This window comes from Argiope bruennichi, chromosome 3, assembly GCF_947563725.1.
Source record: "Argiope bruennichi chromosome 3, qqArgBrue1.1, whole genome shotgun sequence".
Classification (NCBI taxonomy): domain Eukaryota; kingdom Metazoa; phylum Arthropoda; class Arachnida; order Araneae; family Araneidae; genus Argiope; species Argiope bruennichi.
The window spans coordinates 76,911,955-76,929,924 of record NC_079153.1 but is presented as its reverse complement, the minus strand read 5'-3'; the positions used below and the strand labels follow the sequence as shown (position 1 = coordinate 76,929,924).

At 30.2% G+C, this 17,970-nt stretch overlaps 1 protein-coding gene across 2 annotated transcripts; it reads left to right on the top strand.

The window, feature by feature from the left end:
- Nucleotides 1-1,080: 1,080 nt before the first annotated feature.
- On the top strand, nucleotides 1,081-17,683 carry LOC129964046 (uncharacterized). 2 transcript variants are annotated; one of them, XM_056078713.1, is made up of 4 exons: nucleotides 1,081-1,338; nucleotides 11,599-11,742; nucleotides 13,808-15,346; nucleotides 17,440-17,683. In XM_056078713.1, exons 1-4 carry the CDS (start codon nucleotides 1,131-1,133, stop codon nucleotides 17,601-17,603), a joined length of 2,055 nt encoding a protein of 684 aa, XP_055934688.1. In that variant the 5' UTR covers nucleotides 1,081-1,130; the 3' UTR covers nucleotides 17,604-17,683. The 2 variants fall into 2 exon arrangements, with proteins under 2 accessions (XP_055934688.1, XP_055934687.1); XM_056078712.1 differs by lacking the exon at nucleotides 1,081-1,338 and adding an exon at nucleotides 7,625-7,962.
- The last annotated feature ends 287 nt before the right edge of the window (nucleotides 17,684-17,970 follow it).

Here is a 17,970-nt window from a genome sequence, read left to right as displayed (position 1 = left end):
GTAACTACGACAGTGAGGCAAAACGTCCTAGCTGTGCTAGTTTTCAAATTTATTTCTTTAGCATGCTACTGCTTAGGCCAGCATATTAATCAAGTCCAATTAAAAGTAGAACAAAATTACTTATTAGGTAGTAGATACTCACTGGAAAATATTTAGAAAATTTTAATTAGAAAATCAACCGAATGTGATTTCCAAATGTATAATTTATGTATGATGTGGGCTAAAAATGAAAGGTAAGGATGAATAATTACAAATTTAATCTGAAAATTTATGCCTGATAATGGACACAGCATGACCAAATCTGGCCCTTATTTAAATAATTTTTAAATTTACAATAATATCAAATGCAAGTAATTGAAACTCCAATTATATAAACATATAATTCTAGAATTATATGTTTATATATGTTTATATAATAATAATTATATAAACATATCTAAACATATAATTCTTCATTCATTATTCAATTATATTTTTATTTAACTCGCATTACTGTTAATTGGAAGCTAAAATGCATTTGGGACCATTAAATTATTCATTTTAATTACTGAATTACTTTAATTTACTTAATTTATTATTTATATTTTACTAACAATTTAAAAACCCCTGTAATTAAGTTTATAACTTTTTTAATCTATTAATTAAAAACTTGTATTAGACATAAACATTTTTCAAAAATTATGAACGAAATACAATAAACAATAAGAATAGAATTATAAAACTTTGTTAAACCTTGCTTTAAGCTTTTTTTTTTTTTTCCTTTTTTTCATTTCCAATGCAATTTATATCCTGGCTCAAATGAACCTTGTTATATCTGAAAGAAAACTTCTACTAACTAGTCCAAATCTTTCTTTATTCCGAAACGAAAGGCAATTTGTTCGGATTTTAAGACCTAAAGAGATTACCAAACGCAGCATTTTCTCTTAATTCCTCCCATTTTCATCAGACCCCAACCTTATCGCAACTTCAAAGGTTACCTTGAACCTCACCGGAATCTATTTCATTATGTTCTGATAACGACCTGTCCTCTTACAAATCCCTCAATATTTATTATGCAAGAAGGTTCAAAAACTCCGAGACAGAACATTTTCAGAGCCAGTGTTGCTTGAGAACAGAAAGCGGAAGTGGAGATGGCTACCAAGGCGAAGAAGGCTCCGGGACCGGACCAGGCGATGGGATGGGTGATTGCAATGTCTTGCTTCATGATTAATTTCATCATGGCTGGACTTGCAAGGACAGCCGGAGTCTTGTATGTTGCACTCATAGAGCTATATGGTGTGAGCAGAGAAGCAGCCACGACACCGTTCAGTATAAGAGTGTGCGTCAGGAATATGACAGGTGAGTTTGTATGCAAATTCGATTTTCTAAAATTTCTTATCTTAATTTAACCCATATTAAAGTCATTATAAAATGGTTTCGTATTTCCTTATCCAATTGCCTTTTTTATTTAATTAATGCTACACGAGTTTTGCAAAAATGGCTAAATCAGCGGCTCTCACGTTCCGAGTGAAGGGATAAAAATCTGTCAAGCTAAACAAACTCTTTTAAAAGATACCCATAATTCCCTTTCCTAAATCGACACGCGTGAAGAAATCCCTTTTAGAATTTCATAGTATTAAACCACCTGGAAAAACATTTCTGTCTCTTGTTCCGACTGTTGCTCTTATGTCGCCCGGTAGATTGACGTATCATTTCTTTCTTGTACGTAAATTAAGCCTCCCGGGATTTAATAAAGCGAAGTTCTAAAATTTCAGTCTTCTCTCAGCCACGAAACTGCTTAAAAATGTGCGTGTTTTTACATTATATATATATTGCTTGTCTATTAACCAGATAACTTTAAACAAATTTTCAGCAGCTAAAAGGATGAAATTTGGTATATGGTATTTACTCTAAATTTATTGATTCCTATCAATTTTTGAATGAAGTTCATTTATTGGAAATCTATCTTCTTGCTGTCTGAATATACTTTAAAACAATATTTACAAAACAAGGAGAGCTAGATGGATAAAATTTGGCTCGCAGATTTAACATCTAAAGTGTAGGTATGTATCAAATCCTATTCGAATTTAGTGGCATATCTGTCGAAAAGCTGGTCATCTGTCTGTCTGTACCTTCACAATGATGTAAAGAAGAAATTAAATGACTTAAATATATGAAATTTCGTATATGATTTTGTGATTGCATTCATAACTCTGTGTAAAATTTTGCTTTTAATCAATCCAAAAAAGTGGTATTGGCATTCAAAACGCTTATTAAGTTTTCTAATATTTGCACATTAGCCGTTTGTATATTATCGCACACTAATAGACTATTTCATGACTATTAATCGCCAGTAGAACGTGCTTAATAATACACAAGCACATTTATTAGAGTTTGTAAAAAAGTTCCGGGGACACCATTCCAGATTATTTATGATAACTTATAGGCATTTAACTTATTACACTGTTCCATTATCATCTAAGTATAAATATTTAATTATCAGTTTTATAGAAGATAAAATATTTTATTTTTCATCTTCTTATATTTACGATACTTTTCTTTGTATTCTGTCTCGTTTTTTGAAGTACTTATTGTTATTTTATTCCATATCAGAATCACTACAAATTATCGCCGATCAGAATACATGTGACGATGACTCTGGAATAAATATCTATTGTTATTAACTCTTCTCAATGATTCGCGTGGATTTAATGCTATTGTTACAATAAATGCTGATATATCGAATGACTGATTCTAAGGAATCATTTGTTTATCGTTTGCATGAAACATTTGACATATAAAATATCATATTATTATAATATATACACATAATATCATACATATAAAATTGATATTACATAAAACAATTGTTTTATACAATAACAAAGTCAGATCATTGTACAAGATTATCACAGATATATTGCATAAAACAATCGTTCTAATCAATTCTTTTGGATTAATAAAGTTGTACTCTTTACCTTGGATTATCAAATAGTCATAAAGTTATAAACAAGAAATATTAAAAGAATAATTGGGGGAATTACGTTTGTGTATTAATTCAGTTAATCAAAAGCCAATGCTTTAAAGTCCAAAAAACAGAAATAGAGAAAATTTATATTGCTTAGTTATTATTATTTAATAAATAATATTGCTTTTATTATTTACTATTACTTAATAAATTACAATTCAATAAGTAATAATTATTATCAATATATATACTCAAGTAGAAAAAAACTAAGTAACGAATATTTGTGAGTTATTAAACCTCCAATAACTAAGAAAAACAGAACCAATTAAAATATACAAAAATCAAAAAATACATAAAAAATGGGCTTATATTAAAAAATTGGCTTTTGGGCGACTGAATTATCATACCGATGATATGTTCCATAGGCTTTGAAACAATATCCAGAATAAATGGTAGTTTTTCATCTCTATCTATCGTTTTATACCCATCTCTTATAAATTTCTCGAAATGAGCTTATTCCTGTACATAGTAATTAATTGCACATTTGTTAATTTTTGATTTAACACATTTTATTCTTGATGAGCGGATTTATTGATTGATGAGTCAGAAACCACGCAAGAGTATTTTGATTCACGCTTCATTATCTAATAACTAACTGATGATGAACTCCTAAAGGGGTATTCTATTCTCAAAAATTTCACATTGTACAAAGATAAAAACATCAGATTTATACCAGATGAGTCATTTCAGATGGAATCCTCGTGAAATTACGATTCTATAGAAATAATTATTTGCTAGAAATGGCGGAAGCATTTATTTTTAAATTATTATACTGGTGAAAGTATTAAATGAAAAATCATATTCAAAATCAGCTTGAGTGATCTTCCCAAACAACATTTCTAGCATACTAAAAGTGTTAAGTCAGAAAAAACCATGCATGGCATTGGTGTATAATACTAGTAGTTACGAAATATTGACATTTGGCGTTAATATAGGATTTTTAATGAATCCATCATGTAAACCTTGACGAATTATTTGGCGATCTATCCCTGGCATGCCGTGAATAGTATTCGAAAATGTTTTGTGTTTTAGATGCGTTTTTCCCACCCGATTGAAACAAAAATTTGACACAAAACTACACTTGCAGTCCCAAAATCTCATACCAAATTCGATATATTTAAGTCATTGCGTCTTTGACGTATAATGTTTACATGTTTCTGAAAGGCGATCAATCCCTTGTTGGATTTGGCTCAAAATGTGAAAAGTGTCTGAACTGTAGACATTAATTCTGAGTTTCGAATTTTATCTCTTGCTTTCTTCATTTTGTAGTTATCGTTTTCTATTATATTTGAACAGCCAGCCAGACAGACTTCCTATGAACCGACATTGCTCAAATGTGATAGATATCTTCAAATTTGGTATAAAGACCGTGTACCATATTTCGTCTGTCTAGATCAAAGCGAGTGAGTTATCATTGTCACAGGCAGAAGGCCATGGTACGACCGGAGTTTAACCCCCCGCTTGGCGCAAATTTCAAAATTCGCCAACAACGGTCTTGCGAAATGTTCAAAAGCAAGAGTGCAGATGTCCAATCATAGTGCATAATAAAGATTGCCAGCTTTGACGCATTATCGCAACTTGGCGAAGAAAGGGGTTAAACTCCGGTTCATCCAAGGTCATTTTGCAAAAATGAACTCAGGGAAATTTGAAATATGGGGATTTGTCAAAATCTCGAGTTCAATCTTTTTTTGACGACTACTATACTTTCTCTATACCACCACGTATATGAGAATGTAAATATTAAAATTTCTTCCCAAAGATTTTATGAAAACTAAAATATATAATTGATATACTAATAATATCAAAAGCTTTCTGAATTTATACAGTTTTGTATGTTTAAAAATTTTAAATTTATCTCCTAAATACATAACCTACAGCCGCATATGCTCTTCTTCTCACACACGAATGTACAGGCATATTCAGATCAAAGATGTAGGCAAATCCTTTTGATTTAATCATTTTTCTTTCTATCAGGATTGTAGATTGTTTTAATGAGTTGCTATCTTTTGAAGCCAAGGATTGACAGTTCCGTTTCCACGTTTTTGAGTTCAGTGAAGTAGGATAATTTAACGATAAGATTGGTTTCTATATTTTTTGTTGACAATAAACATTTGATTTTGTTTATTTGTTTAGAACTTATTTTTTAACTCGCACGTGCTTCATTTACATTTATTTATGTGTTATCATTTGCATTTATTTATCTGTTATTTATCTGCAAGTTTTTCTTTAAATCATATAAAACTAATAGTTCAATAGATATTTATAAGGAAAGAGATCACTGTCTTTTTATCATTCTTTTCTGTCAAAACATAACTTAGTTAAATTATGATAAAAATCAATGCTAATAAAAAATATTTTTAAAGTGTCTATCCAAATCTGTTGTGAAAGGTTCCTGCCCAAATTCTGGACTTTGGGTATTAACTGGATTTTTTTAATACTATTATCAGTCCCTTTTTATTTGGTTTGTTTTCATGCTTGGTTATTTGGTTTCATTTTGTCTCCCTCGATTGTGCAATTTGCAAGAGTTTTAATATTTTATGAATTTTGATGCATTGAAAAATTGGATTTTCTTTTATTTTTATGGGTTTTTTTTCATGACTAACTATATTGGTTGTTAGATTCGTAAGTTGATTCTGAATCTCATTTTTCGTCTTTTTTAAAGTTATTTTTGATTGGTTTTGTGAGTATGTATTTTGGTTCCTGCATGTTATTGAGCTCATGAAACATTATGCATGAAAGATACAATTTTGTTTCGTTTTGGAAGTTATATAGTTTTATGATATTTAATGAAAGCTCCAATTTTATTAAAGGAAAGGGTAAAGCTTTTTATGTTAGATCTTACCTTATTTATAATTATAATTATTATATTATTCACCTTCTTTTTACTTTCTCGTATACGTAGTATAGAATAGGTATAATAGTCGTCAAAACATTCGAAATCCAAAATTTAACGAATTTCCCCATTTTAGATCTCCCCGAATTAGAAAAACACATGTTTGTAAAATATCCATTTGTCTGTCTGTGACAAAAATAACTCAAAAACTCCTTGAGCTAGACGGTTGAAATTTGATATACAGTCTTTACATTAAATTAGCAGATTTCTAACAAATTTTGAGCAAATTCCTCTCAGAGAAAGTCTGTCTGTCCGGCTATTCGAATATAATTTAATACGAAAGCTACAAAATGAAGAGAGTTTTTGGGTATCAAATGAAATTCGATACTCAAAATTAGCATCTATAGTCGAGGCACCTATCAGAATTTGATGCCGGCGTCCTGTCATAGGGGTAGCTCGTCTTCTCCGTGATCTGGCCGTCCTGGGTTCCAGTCCTGGTTCGGGCATGGTTGTTTTTCCTCTGTTTTATCTGTGAGTTGTGTGATTGTGCCCTCCTGTAAAAAGGAGTTGTGCAAGCGAATGAGTGATGCATGAGTGGCAAAGTCGTACTCTTGACCCTAGTTGGCGCTACTAAAACAAGAGACGCACCCGCTATCGGCTTAAATCGCTGTCTTCGTAACAGCGGACTTGTCTATGTGCCATAAGTAACAACAACAACAGAATTTCAGCCAAATCCAACTTTGGGTTGACTGTCTGTCGGTCTGTATTTTCGGAAATAAGTAAACGATAATTGAAAAGCACAATTACTTAAATATATATCAAATATGCTATTGAAATTTGTGACTACAAGTGCAGTTTAGTGTCCAGGTTTTATTTCAACCGGTTAAGAAAAGCATATCTAAAACAAAAATTTGATTTTGAGATACTATTAACCACATGCCAGAGATGAATGACCAAATAACTCGCCAAGAATGACCCGATAGATTCAATAAAAATGCTAAACTCACGCCAAAAGTTAATATTTCGTAACTATTGTATGCCAATACTATTATAAAGACGTTCTCTGGCATAAGTTTATTAGAGAGTATAGGAGAAAGTTTTGAAGAGACAACTTCCGCTGGTTTCGTTTGCACTCAGGAAGAATTTGTTTGTTATTTTTTTCTCCGCTCATCTCGCATATCCGGATAGTGCAGATAAACAAAGGAAAATACGAAAATAATTATTTGCATGCAAAACTGAATGAACGAGCGATATAAACGAGCGATATATCGTTCGAGTAACCTAAAATTCTTATTCTGCCGCTGATGGCGATGAGAATGCTATGATACATCGTTGATTGTCATTGTTAACTTTTAAGTTAGAATAACATGAAAAAAATTAAAACCGTCACTTATACTCCTAATATCTGACAATGATAGGAATGCATAATGCGTTTCTAGAACACCTGTCCTCAAAATATTCACAGAATATCGCAAAACTTGTTTTCCCTTCCCCGACCCGAAACTAAACAATACTTTGTATCGCTTAAATTTTAATCAAACATTACGCTGTACGCTCATTCATTCATAGATTAAATGAAGAAAACATGAAACCTCTTATCTCTCTTTCACCTAAAAAAGCAAAAAAAGAAAGAGAGAAAGGCGTGGGATTTTGTTTACTATGCGATTTAAATGGTTGCCTAGCGAAAGGACACAGAAAATTATCCTTGATAAACACTCCAGAAAAAGTACAAATGTCGCTTCCGATAACGAATATAATAAATTCAGATGTCGCTGTCAATGTTGTTTTTCTAAAATCTATCAAATTGGAGCTTCCATATGTATAAATAATATTAATCGCGCTGTTGGTTGCTTTCGCATGAGAGTGCGTTATTATAACGCCACACACTTCTGATGGACCAAGATGGATCTCGGTTACTACTATACCAACCGGAAAAGGTCTGGACCGGATCAGGGTTATGCTTGGGTCGTGGCGATAGCTTGCTTTTTCATTAATTTCCTTCTGGTTGGCATTGCCAGAAGTGTGGCTGTTTTGTATGTAGCTTTAGTGGAAACGTACGGAATTACGCGTCAACAGGCCACTTTACCATTCAGTATTAGAGTAGCACTTAGAAATTTGTCAGGTAAGTAAATTTCGAAAGACGCAGTTATTTATTTAATGTTTGTTTGATTTTCATAGCATTGTTCAAACTTATTTCTCTAAAGTCATCTTTATTTCGGTTTAAGTAAAATTTTATTAAGATTTTTGTGGAAGCAGTAAAACAGTGAGGGGGAGGGGCATGTTCACTCCTTGATTTATTGATAAAGTGAAGAACATAAATTGTCAGCAGTTTTTGTTGTTCTTGCAAAAATTCCTTACAACGAGCAGTGAAAAAAATATTCGGTTGATGTGTAACGTTGTTGATTTGTACCAACCAAAAAATACCAACTTTTTCACTGTCTGCTTTCTTTGTAGGATAAATTCGTCTATTTATGTATTACTTTTAAAAATGATATATAAATAGACGAATACTCAATTAAAGCATTGATAAAGAGCACACAAGAATGTATTTAATAACATTGTAACTCTTACATCTAAAAACATAGTTACTAAAACAATGACTTGTACTATGATAAAAGAATGTTTTTGAAAATTTGAACAAAATTAGAGAAAAAATTGCATGGAAATAAAAAAGATATTAGCTGAAAAGTTTACTTTATTAATTTTCAGGTCGGGTAATTAAGGTTCAAACGATATAATGCTCAGAAGTTATTGAGGAAAAACGTTCAATTTTTGATAAATTCTAAAAATCTAATTAAAAAATTTTTAAACCCTTTCTTATTGAGTACGTATTACCCAAGAAGTAATTACTCTTCAAATTTGGTAATTTTTCGTACAAAGATGTGCTCTTTTGAAAAATTTGCGTCATATAATGCAATGTACAAAAAATTATCTTTGTATACACCATTTATAAAATATTAGAATAAAAAAATTAAAATATAAAAATACCATAGACTTTGATTTAGTGGTAAAAATAACGGAAAGCCTACAATTTTTTGGACATTCCTTCTAATTTTAAATTGTTATATATAATTTTAAAAAAACTAATTATTTAATCTTTATTCTTAACTCAAGGACATTTAAAATTTCCAGTAGAAGCTATACACAGGTTTAATATCTTGCAACATGTATTACATATTGATGACATTTTCAATTTTTTTCAGTAGATATCTACTCAAGACAGGTAGAAACAAGTATAATAGAATACAAGCATCTTAACATAAAATTTTTAAATAAAAAAAATATTATGTCATCCTTGAGGATCTCTTCGGAAGTTTGCTGCAATAACTAATTCACCAAAGATCACGAGTCCAATACTCCATCGAAAGTAATCTGTAGCTAAAGACTGAAGCAGATTAGATGAAGTAGCTTTCTATTTTGAAAGGTTCAATTATACATTATTCAATTATATATTTTAATTTTTTAAAAATTAAAGAGAACAAAAGATATATAAACATATTGATCATCTTGTGGATTCGAGTCTTTAACATTTTGTTGAGTCCTGTTTTGGCAGTTCTTTTATTATGCATTTGCATTAGATCATTATAATAACATTTACCTCTCCCTGCATTTTCTGCTAACTAAAAATTACAATATTTTACCCATCATTGTTTTCTTCCATCGTAAGCGCTTTAAATAGTCTTACTGAATAAAGTAGAACCGCTTAGCCATATATAAATAACTTTTTTAAGATTTAGCTGCAAACATTTGAAAGTTAGGGGCACGGAAGAAGATTTTTAAAGCACTCCTCATTTAAATAACATTACAACGGCAGAAAATAACTTTTTTATTTTACAAAATATTAATTAGAAATACGAGACAGACAATTTCGATAGTCTAAAATTCGTTATTGTAATTAGTTTATTGATATTTTCAGCTGTTTCTTCGAAGAATTTTGTAACTTTTGTAAACTCTTTTCTATAAAATTTTGTATTTTATTCCTTTTATTTGAGAATATTAAGTTTCATGGTAACTTTATGAGACTAAGAAAAAAAATCAAAATAACTTTTATTGTATTAAAGCAAAAGTATTCTGGCTTAATAAAAAAAAAAAAAGCTTTGTTACGTCTGAAAACTTATTTATCATTTGATATGACCTTCTACAATCAAATGTCACGTGTGATTTCCCGGGAAAAATTATCACCTGCTATGTTCTAGATGGATTAAAGAAGCAGATGTTACTACGATCAAATCGGCGTGACATTTATAAACGTGGCGGATCAATTCATATTTGATGAATGCATAGATAGATAGGCGATACGCATTGACGTATCATCTTTGTATGACAGTCTGACAGAGATAAATTTTTTTTTTCCTTCTCATCTTTACTTTTTACTCACCTTCCTTATTTTAAAATATTGGGAACAAATTACGAAAATATGCTGGTTATCATTACTTGGAAATATTTTTCGTATTCTTCCTCTGATTTTTTAAATGACCCATGCTGTTCTAATGAGCATCGTTTTATAGTCAGTTTATTAATGAAGGATTATAACAACATTTAAAGCAGATACTATTCTCGAAGAAACGTCAGTCTTTGAAAATAAAGTGAATTTCAAAGTTAAAATACAGTGAACTACTAGTATCCGAATAACTTCCGAAATCCACAAAAAATATCTTCCCGACTAAAAATAAGGAAAGAAGCTGAGCAATAGACTTTAATTGATAAAATTGATTGTAAGCAATCATATTTTAATACATTTTGAAAGTATATAACGAAATACGAACAACAATGTTTTGAGGTCATTAAGTTAATATCTTATAAACCAATATGAATCCCCCTCCGCTCAGAAATAGTTCTTTTGTAGTTGATTATCTAATTATGTGTATCGAGAATGGAATCAATTAATCCGCATAATTAAAGCTAGACTGTATTGAGATTGGCGACAATTTTTATTCAAATTTTAACTTAGGATTAAACTCTTAAGACAATTCCACAGGAATGGAAACAAATCAAGGAACTTTTTCTCTATGCCTGTCCCATTCAAAATTGCATATGAATGAATGCTTTATGCTTTGAGCTTTCAAAGTAGTGCGTGCTTTGGACTTTTATTAGATGCTGAACCATTAACTCCGATCTGCATTTCTCAGGCATGTTAATTCATTCCCTGTTTTCTCTAATTATTATTTTTTTTTTTTTCATTTTTCGTTGATCATAAAGATAAAGCATGTGCACAGCAAGGTGCTTTCAGAATGGAAAATGAACTGATTATAATCTGTTACTGAGTTATCCGATGTTAACATAACATTAAATAACATTAAATTCCGATACTGTAAGTGACAGCGGATCCCTATAACAGCAAACACCATCCTAAGCTGCCATTTATTTACCCTTTATAAAATTAATAAAGCTTTATAAAGTTCCTCCTCCTAATTTCAAACTACTGTATGAAAAATGTAATTCATTTTCATTTACAATAAAACCTAATCATCTCTTATTCTGCATTTATTATAATGCGATTAAAATTATTGTAACAATATATTTCTGACCATTTCTGAAATTTGATGATATAATAGCATTACTGTACCCATATGCAAATGCAATAATTATGTCATTGCTTATTATAGAGAAAACGTATTGATTTCACTATAATAAGTTTTATTTTACCGTTTGTTTTTAGTTTTCTGAGTTACTTATAAGATTCATTAATTATAATTATTTTAGAATAATTTTATAATCAATAAATTGTTAAATACATTAAATTCTGATTATATTCCAGGCCCTCTCATTGGTCTTTTGGGACTGAAGTATGGTATTCGTGCAGTGACGGCTGTGGGTGGTTTTGTGGCTGCTATAGGTAGCATCTTGTGTTATTTTGCGCCAGATGTAATATGGATAACAGTTTTCTGGGGCCTCATTCATGGTAAGTTTAATTAATTCTTTAAAAATAAGTGTCTTTTTATAATTCTCAATTCAATCAGTTCTCAAGCTTTATAAAAAAAATTGTGAGTTAACTTTAAATATTGCTAAAAATTTCATTAGTATTTATTAGAACACTCAAATAATGATTGAAAATTATTATTACAAGATTAAATTATTATTTACAAGAATTGTATTGCGTCTTTCTCTTCCATTGTTAAAGTACTAACGGAATGAAATGTATTTTATTCTTCCATTTCACCCTTTTTTTGTGAATTTTGTTAACAAAATACTTTAAAGGATTCAGTATATTAGAAAGTGTTCTAAAATAAGATAAAATATTATAATTGCCAATATTTGCTTTAGGAATAAGAAAATGAAGTTGGCAACGATAATATGCAATTAGATATAAGAACACATGGACAGTTACTTTACATCATTGCGGATTTTCATATAGACAATGAATGGAATAATTTTATGACTTCTTAGTTAAATGTCTGTCGCAATTTTAAGTATGCATAAGAGATTTTGTCGAGCGCAATTAATGTTCATCTCAAACAAACTGGTCGTCAAAAGCGACATCTTGCATATAAGAATGTGTGTCCTTTATAGAACCTCCGAAATAGAGATCAAAAGTTGCATGAAATTTTACATACCTCATTCTTGAAGTCATTTCCAGTTAAGCTATGATATTTTCTACTTCCAAAAGTTACTTCTTTTTAAGATATCTAATTAAATAAAGAAAAATATTATTAAAAGTTCTAGAAAAACTCTCAGTAAAAATAATTATTTTCATAAAAAATAGTAGAAACAAGCACTTGAAAAGCCAATGACTCTTGATTTATTTTATGATATTGTAATGCAAATTATGATGGAGTATAATAAATCAGGTATATCTTCAATAGGGAACTGAAAGCGGGAATTATGAGGGCTTTAACTATCCATGCAATAATTTTTATTTAATTTATTTTATATAGAATCCATATTGAAGCAAAGCTAGAACTATTTTGGGTCAACATTTGCGATTTTCATTAGAGTAAACAAGAAAATTTTAAACCTTTTAACTTCATAGTTATATAGTTTTATTAAAAAGGAAACTCTTTGTAAATGAACCTACCAATCCACTAATTAAATCTACTTAAATTTTAGAATACATTTTAATTGAATTAGAATACATTTTAGAATACATTACATATTGTATTATATTCTTTGTGCATAGTAATCAAAAATGTGTTTTTTTTTCTTTTATTAGACGAAATCATACTTCGATTTAAAAAAAAAAAGCATATCTATGATAAATATCTTTTTTTAAAAGCTATTCCTTTGTCTGCAAAATACTTCTCACTTTAACTGCATGAGCTTTTATAGCATCAAGTTTAAATTTGAAATTTAAATATTATCGATTTCTACCACTTTAATGTACTCCTACACATAAAATATTTTTTAAGTTTTATTAATTTTGAGAAAAAAGAAAATATTATTTTTTGGAAACTTATACTAATTTATTTTCAACTCTCATTTACTTCAACTTTTGGAACTAAACATTATTATGTATTTTAAATAATATTCAACTCAATAAAAGAACCTTACTAAATTGGCTAAGAAATATGAATATTATCTTGTGAATTGTTAATATTTCTTTATGATACAAAAGTGAGGTTCATTTTCATTGGAGTTGCATATTTGCATTTAACTTTAATCAAACGTATCTTGATCAAAGTTTCGAAGTTGAAACGAAACTAATAGAAATAGTTTTAGAAATATTTAAAAACTATAACGAGTGAAGTCTTGAAAGGAAATTGCTTCATAAGCTTGGAAATCTAGGATACGAATATGCATAATGGAGAAATTTAGAACTCACTTGAAACAATTAACCGTTAACTAATAAAAACATCATTATTATTATAATGTTCATATTCATTAAAACACATGAATACAATTTCCCTAATTTGATATTATGTTTTATGATGCTACAAGTTATATTTCTTTAGTGAATAATAGAAGTTTACCCAATAGAAACATATGGCATAAACTGAATTACTAATGCAAAACTTCTGATATTTTTACAGGAATAGGATTCGGGCTCTCAACAGTCATTCACATGATGATTATCAACCAGTATTTTGACAAATACAAAGCCTCAGCTTTAGGTCTAGGGTATTCAGGAGACTGTTTTGGAACCTTTGCATTTCCCGTTATAATGGAGTATCTACTCTCCACTTACGGTGTGAAAGGAACTTTTCTCATTCTAGGCGGGATAGTCTTCAACGTCATTCCAATGGCCTTGCTTTTAAAGAAACCGCCGTGGATTGAGAATACCAAAAAGTCTGGCAATTTTTCTAAAAATATTGCTCAAGAAAATTCTAAAGAAATTAAACCTTTCAAGGAACCCACGAGAGAATCTGTTGGATACCGAAATGAAGGATTTTTAAATCTCGATGAAGATTTGGCGCCGTATGATAGCATTGCTATGCAGAATGGCAAAAGCAGATCGATAAAACAAGAAGACGATGCTCCCCCTGTCTACCAAGATGTTGTAAAAACAAATCTTCGAATCGGTAGCATTAAACAGGACATATCGTCCATCAGCGGTTCTCTTCGTTCGCATCGAAAGCCTTCCGAAATTTCTGAAATCATAAGGGAAAGCATGGTCAGACATGATTCATTACCACCGGTATTTGAAAAAGAATCACTTCCTTCGGATAGTAATCACTCTGAGAACTGTGATGATGTACAAACTACAATCCAGGGAAACAACCACGATGAAGAAAGAGGCAAAGGACTCCAGTATTCAGCTAGCATGAAAAAAAGGACATCTAGTTTCGTTGGTCAAATGGCACAAGATATTGTACACAGAATGCGATCTGCTAGTTTCGCCAGCCAGGTTGCTCAAGATGGATTTATTACAAGTATTGAACCACAGCAAAATGAAGATTTTGACTCACAACCGGAAGAATTTTCTGGCATCGTTTGCCAACAAGTTCAAACCGATAAACAAATTGAGAAAATTCGAGCGGATAGCATCAGAGGAGAGCTCATAATTCCGCCAAACAATCAAGACTCATCAAATGGCACTAAAGATCAAACGTATTCTTACTGGGCCATACAAGTCAAAGAGACCAAAAAGCCCACCATTTTAAAATCATTACTCAAAACCAACATGAAACCTATATTTGTATTAATTAGCATTTCTATGGCTGTTTATGCTTTTCTATTTGTTGGAGTGCTTACAATAATCATTGATTATGCTGTAGATCAGGGAGTTTCACACGACGATGGCAAATTCCTGATCATCGGTTTCTCTGTTGCTGATTTGATAGGCAGATTGAGTTTCGGACAAGTTATCGATAGGAAATTAGTCAAAATTAAAAACTATTCAGGCATGACTATGCTTTTGATGGGGACCCTCGTTGCTTCTCTGCCTTTCAACAAGAGCTTCAATTTTATGTTGGTCTGCATGTGCCTCTATGGACTTGTCCAAGGTGGAACAGCTATCATGTTTCCAATCCTTGTTGGCCATTACATGGATAAGAGTGAAGAATCAGTGGCAATGGGTTGCCTGAATTTCTACGGAGGTCTTCTGATGCTTTGCATGGCTCCAATGATAGGTATTATTTCCCATTTTATTACTATCCTGAAATTCAGTTATAAACCAAAGGTATTCTATTCTATATATTTAAATTAGTAAGAAAAATCAAAGAACCAGTCACCTAAGAACCAGTCTAATCACGCATCTGATTTTGCTAATTTTTAATCATATGAAAGCTCATGACTCCTAAATACATTATCAATAGCCCTTTGGCATCCATTATTTTCCATTTTCGAGAGAAAACTTTAAAAAAATCATAACTTCTTTGTACATTTTCTTTGGGACTGAACACCAGCTGAACACCCAAACCAAAATCATTATGTTAATTTCAAAAATATTTGTTTTATATGGTGCTCAGAATCCCTATATATCAATGATCTCTATAATCTTTCCTCACCATTCCAAAAGGTATTACAAAATAAACTTAAACACAGCTCTTATACTCAACAGCTAGCCTGATTTCATTAAATTTCGTCTCCAAATAATTTCTCACTTTGAAGTACAGCTGTTCGAAGGCTCTATCACTATTTTGCAAGTACAGTTCAAAATAAAACTTTCTTTTAATTATACTTTATTTTATACTTTTGCTGTGATTTAGTTAATTCATCGAAATTAAATATGTCTGAATTAAGCTTACTAATATTTGTCATAGCTCATATAAATGGAATTAATATAGTAATGATGACCATTTTTACTAAAATTACTCAAATGAAAAAAAAGCATAGTTTTTAATTATGATTGCATAATAATGAAATAGCCGTCAGATTAATTAGCTACGTTTGAAAATTAGCAGAATCAGTCCTCTTGTTGAAGTCTGGGAATCTGTCTAAGCTTTATTTTGCAGTGTCTCTCGAAAGTGGAGATAGAGAATCAGATGACTCTTGACAACGTATTTAGGTATCATGAATTTTCACATGAAATTTAAAATTAGAAAAATAGGTATCAGAGGTATTTTGTGATTATTATTAAGGAATTCTATCAAGATTCCTCCTTACAGAGATTATATAATAAAATAATATTTTTGTGATTTCTCTCGATATCAGACGGTGGTGAAGAGCCGGCTACCACAGATAATATATATAGATGCCATTATCTTTAATATGAAATAAAAATGGGCGAAATAAGAACAATAGTTGTCGCTGGAAGAAGGTTTCTTTGGTATTGACAATTATTTTAAATATATAAATATTGGACGAACTTGGCTGATAATTACTATTTAGACATGAAAAGTATATTTGGATTTCCTTTAAATAGAATTTTAGGGAAAACATTTCTTTATCAATTTATCAGTTAAAAAAACGATTTTAAAAGTAACCTCCATAAACGGGGTATTTTTACAGCAATAAAATGTGTCAAATGTCTTTGCTTTTAAGGAGAATATTTCTGGAGAGGCAGCATAGCGAATTTTAAAATGCTAAAATATTTAGTATGATTATAAATTTCTAAGTTTTTTACTACAAATGCATATTAAAGATTTTCTATATACATATTTCTCTCGATATATTTCGTTCTGGTAAATTTATCTACATTGAACATCTTGGAACTTTTAGAATAATAAATAATAATAATCTTTAATAATAATAATCTTTAAAGAATAAAAAGAATAATAATCTTTATGAAAAAAGCAATGAATTTAAAGCGTATTTTGTGATTTGAATAAAATTTCTTTTAGTTAGATACTTTAATAGTTTTACTTCATTGAAGCTTCAGCATTCTCTGTTATAAGCATCAATCATTAATAATAGAAAAGTAGATATGATTTAAGTTATTTGTATTTATTTTCTTGTCTACATTTATATAATTAAAAAGCAGGTTCTTTCATTCTTTGCATAGGAAGGTTCGGTTTATCAGAAAAAAAGAAAGAAAAGAAAAATTTTTAGTAGAAATTCTGACGGAAATTTCCCTTTTGTCACTTATCATCCACCTTTTTTAATCACAAAATGAATAACGAGTAAAATAATAAACAATAAACAGCAGCTGACTTCAAACAGCCAGTTATGATTCAATTATCACAATTTTTGACGGGAAATAAATATTTGGCTGAGAAACTATAAGAAAGATATATAATTTTCTTGTTTGCATGAAATATTTATGCTCATTTTTCTTTTTTAGGATATTTTAGAGACAACACAGGCTCTTACAACGGTGTATTTCACATTCTTGGTGGCTTGGTGGCTTTCGTTGGTCTCATCTGGCAGCTCGAGCCTGTCATTCTGAAATTTCAAAGGAAACAAATGCTGAAAAAAGCGAACTATATCATCGTCACTAAACTCTAATGCTGATATATATTCTTGTAAAATCAGGGAGTTTTCATCAACTTGTAACATTTTGTATATAAAAACTTATTTATCATGGATATGTGCTTCATCTTTATTGACTACTTTTTAGATAGGAAATCCATTATATAAATACGGAATCAAATAAATGTGTGAGTCTATTCATTTAAGTCATCTACAAGTTGACAGACCAGAGAGAAGGAGCAACAGATATAAAAATGTTTGTGAATACAACACATCTGATACATTTTATATTATCTTTTGTAACAAAATTTCTATTTATTCGTATAACACTAATTTTGATAATAACAGAAATATGTAGACTCGAACTAAATAACTAGAACACTAGAATGAACAGCGTAATAAT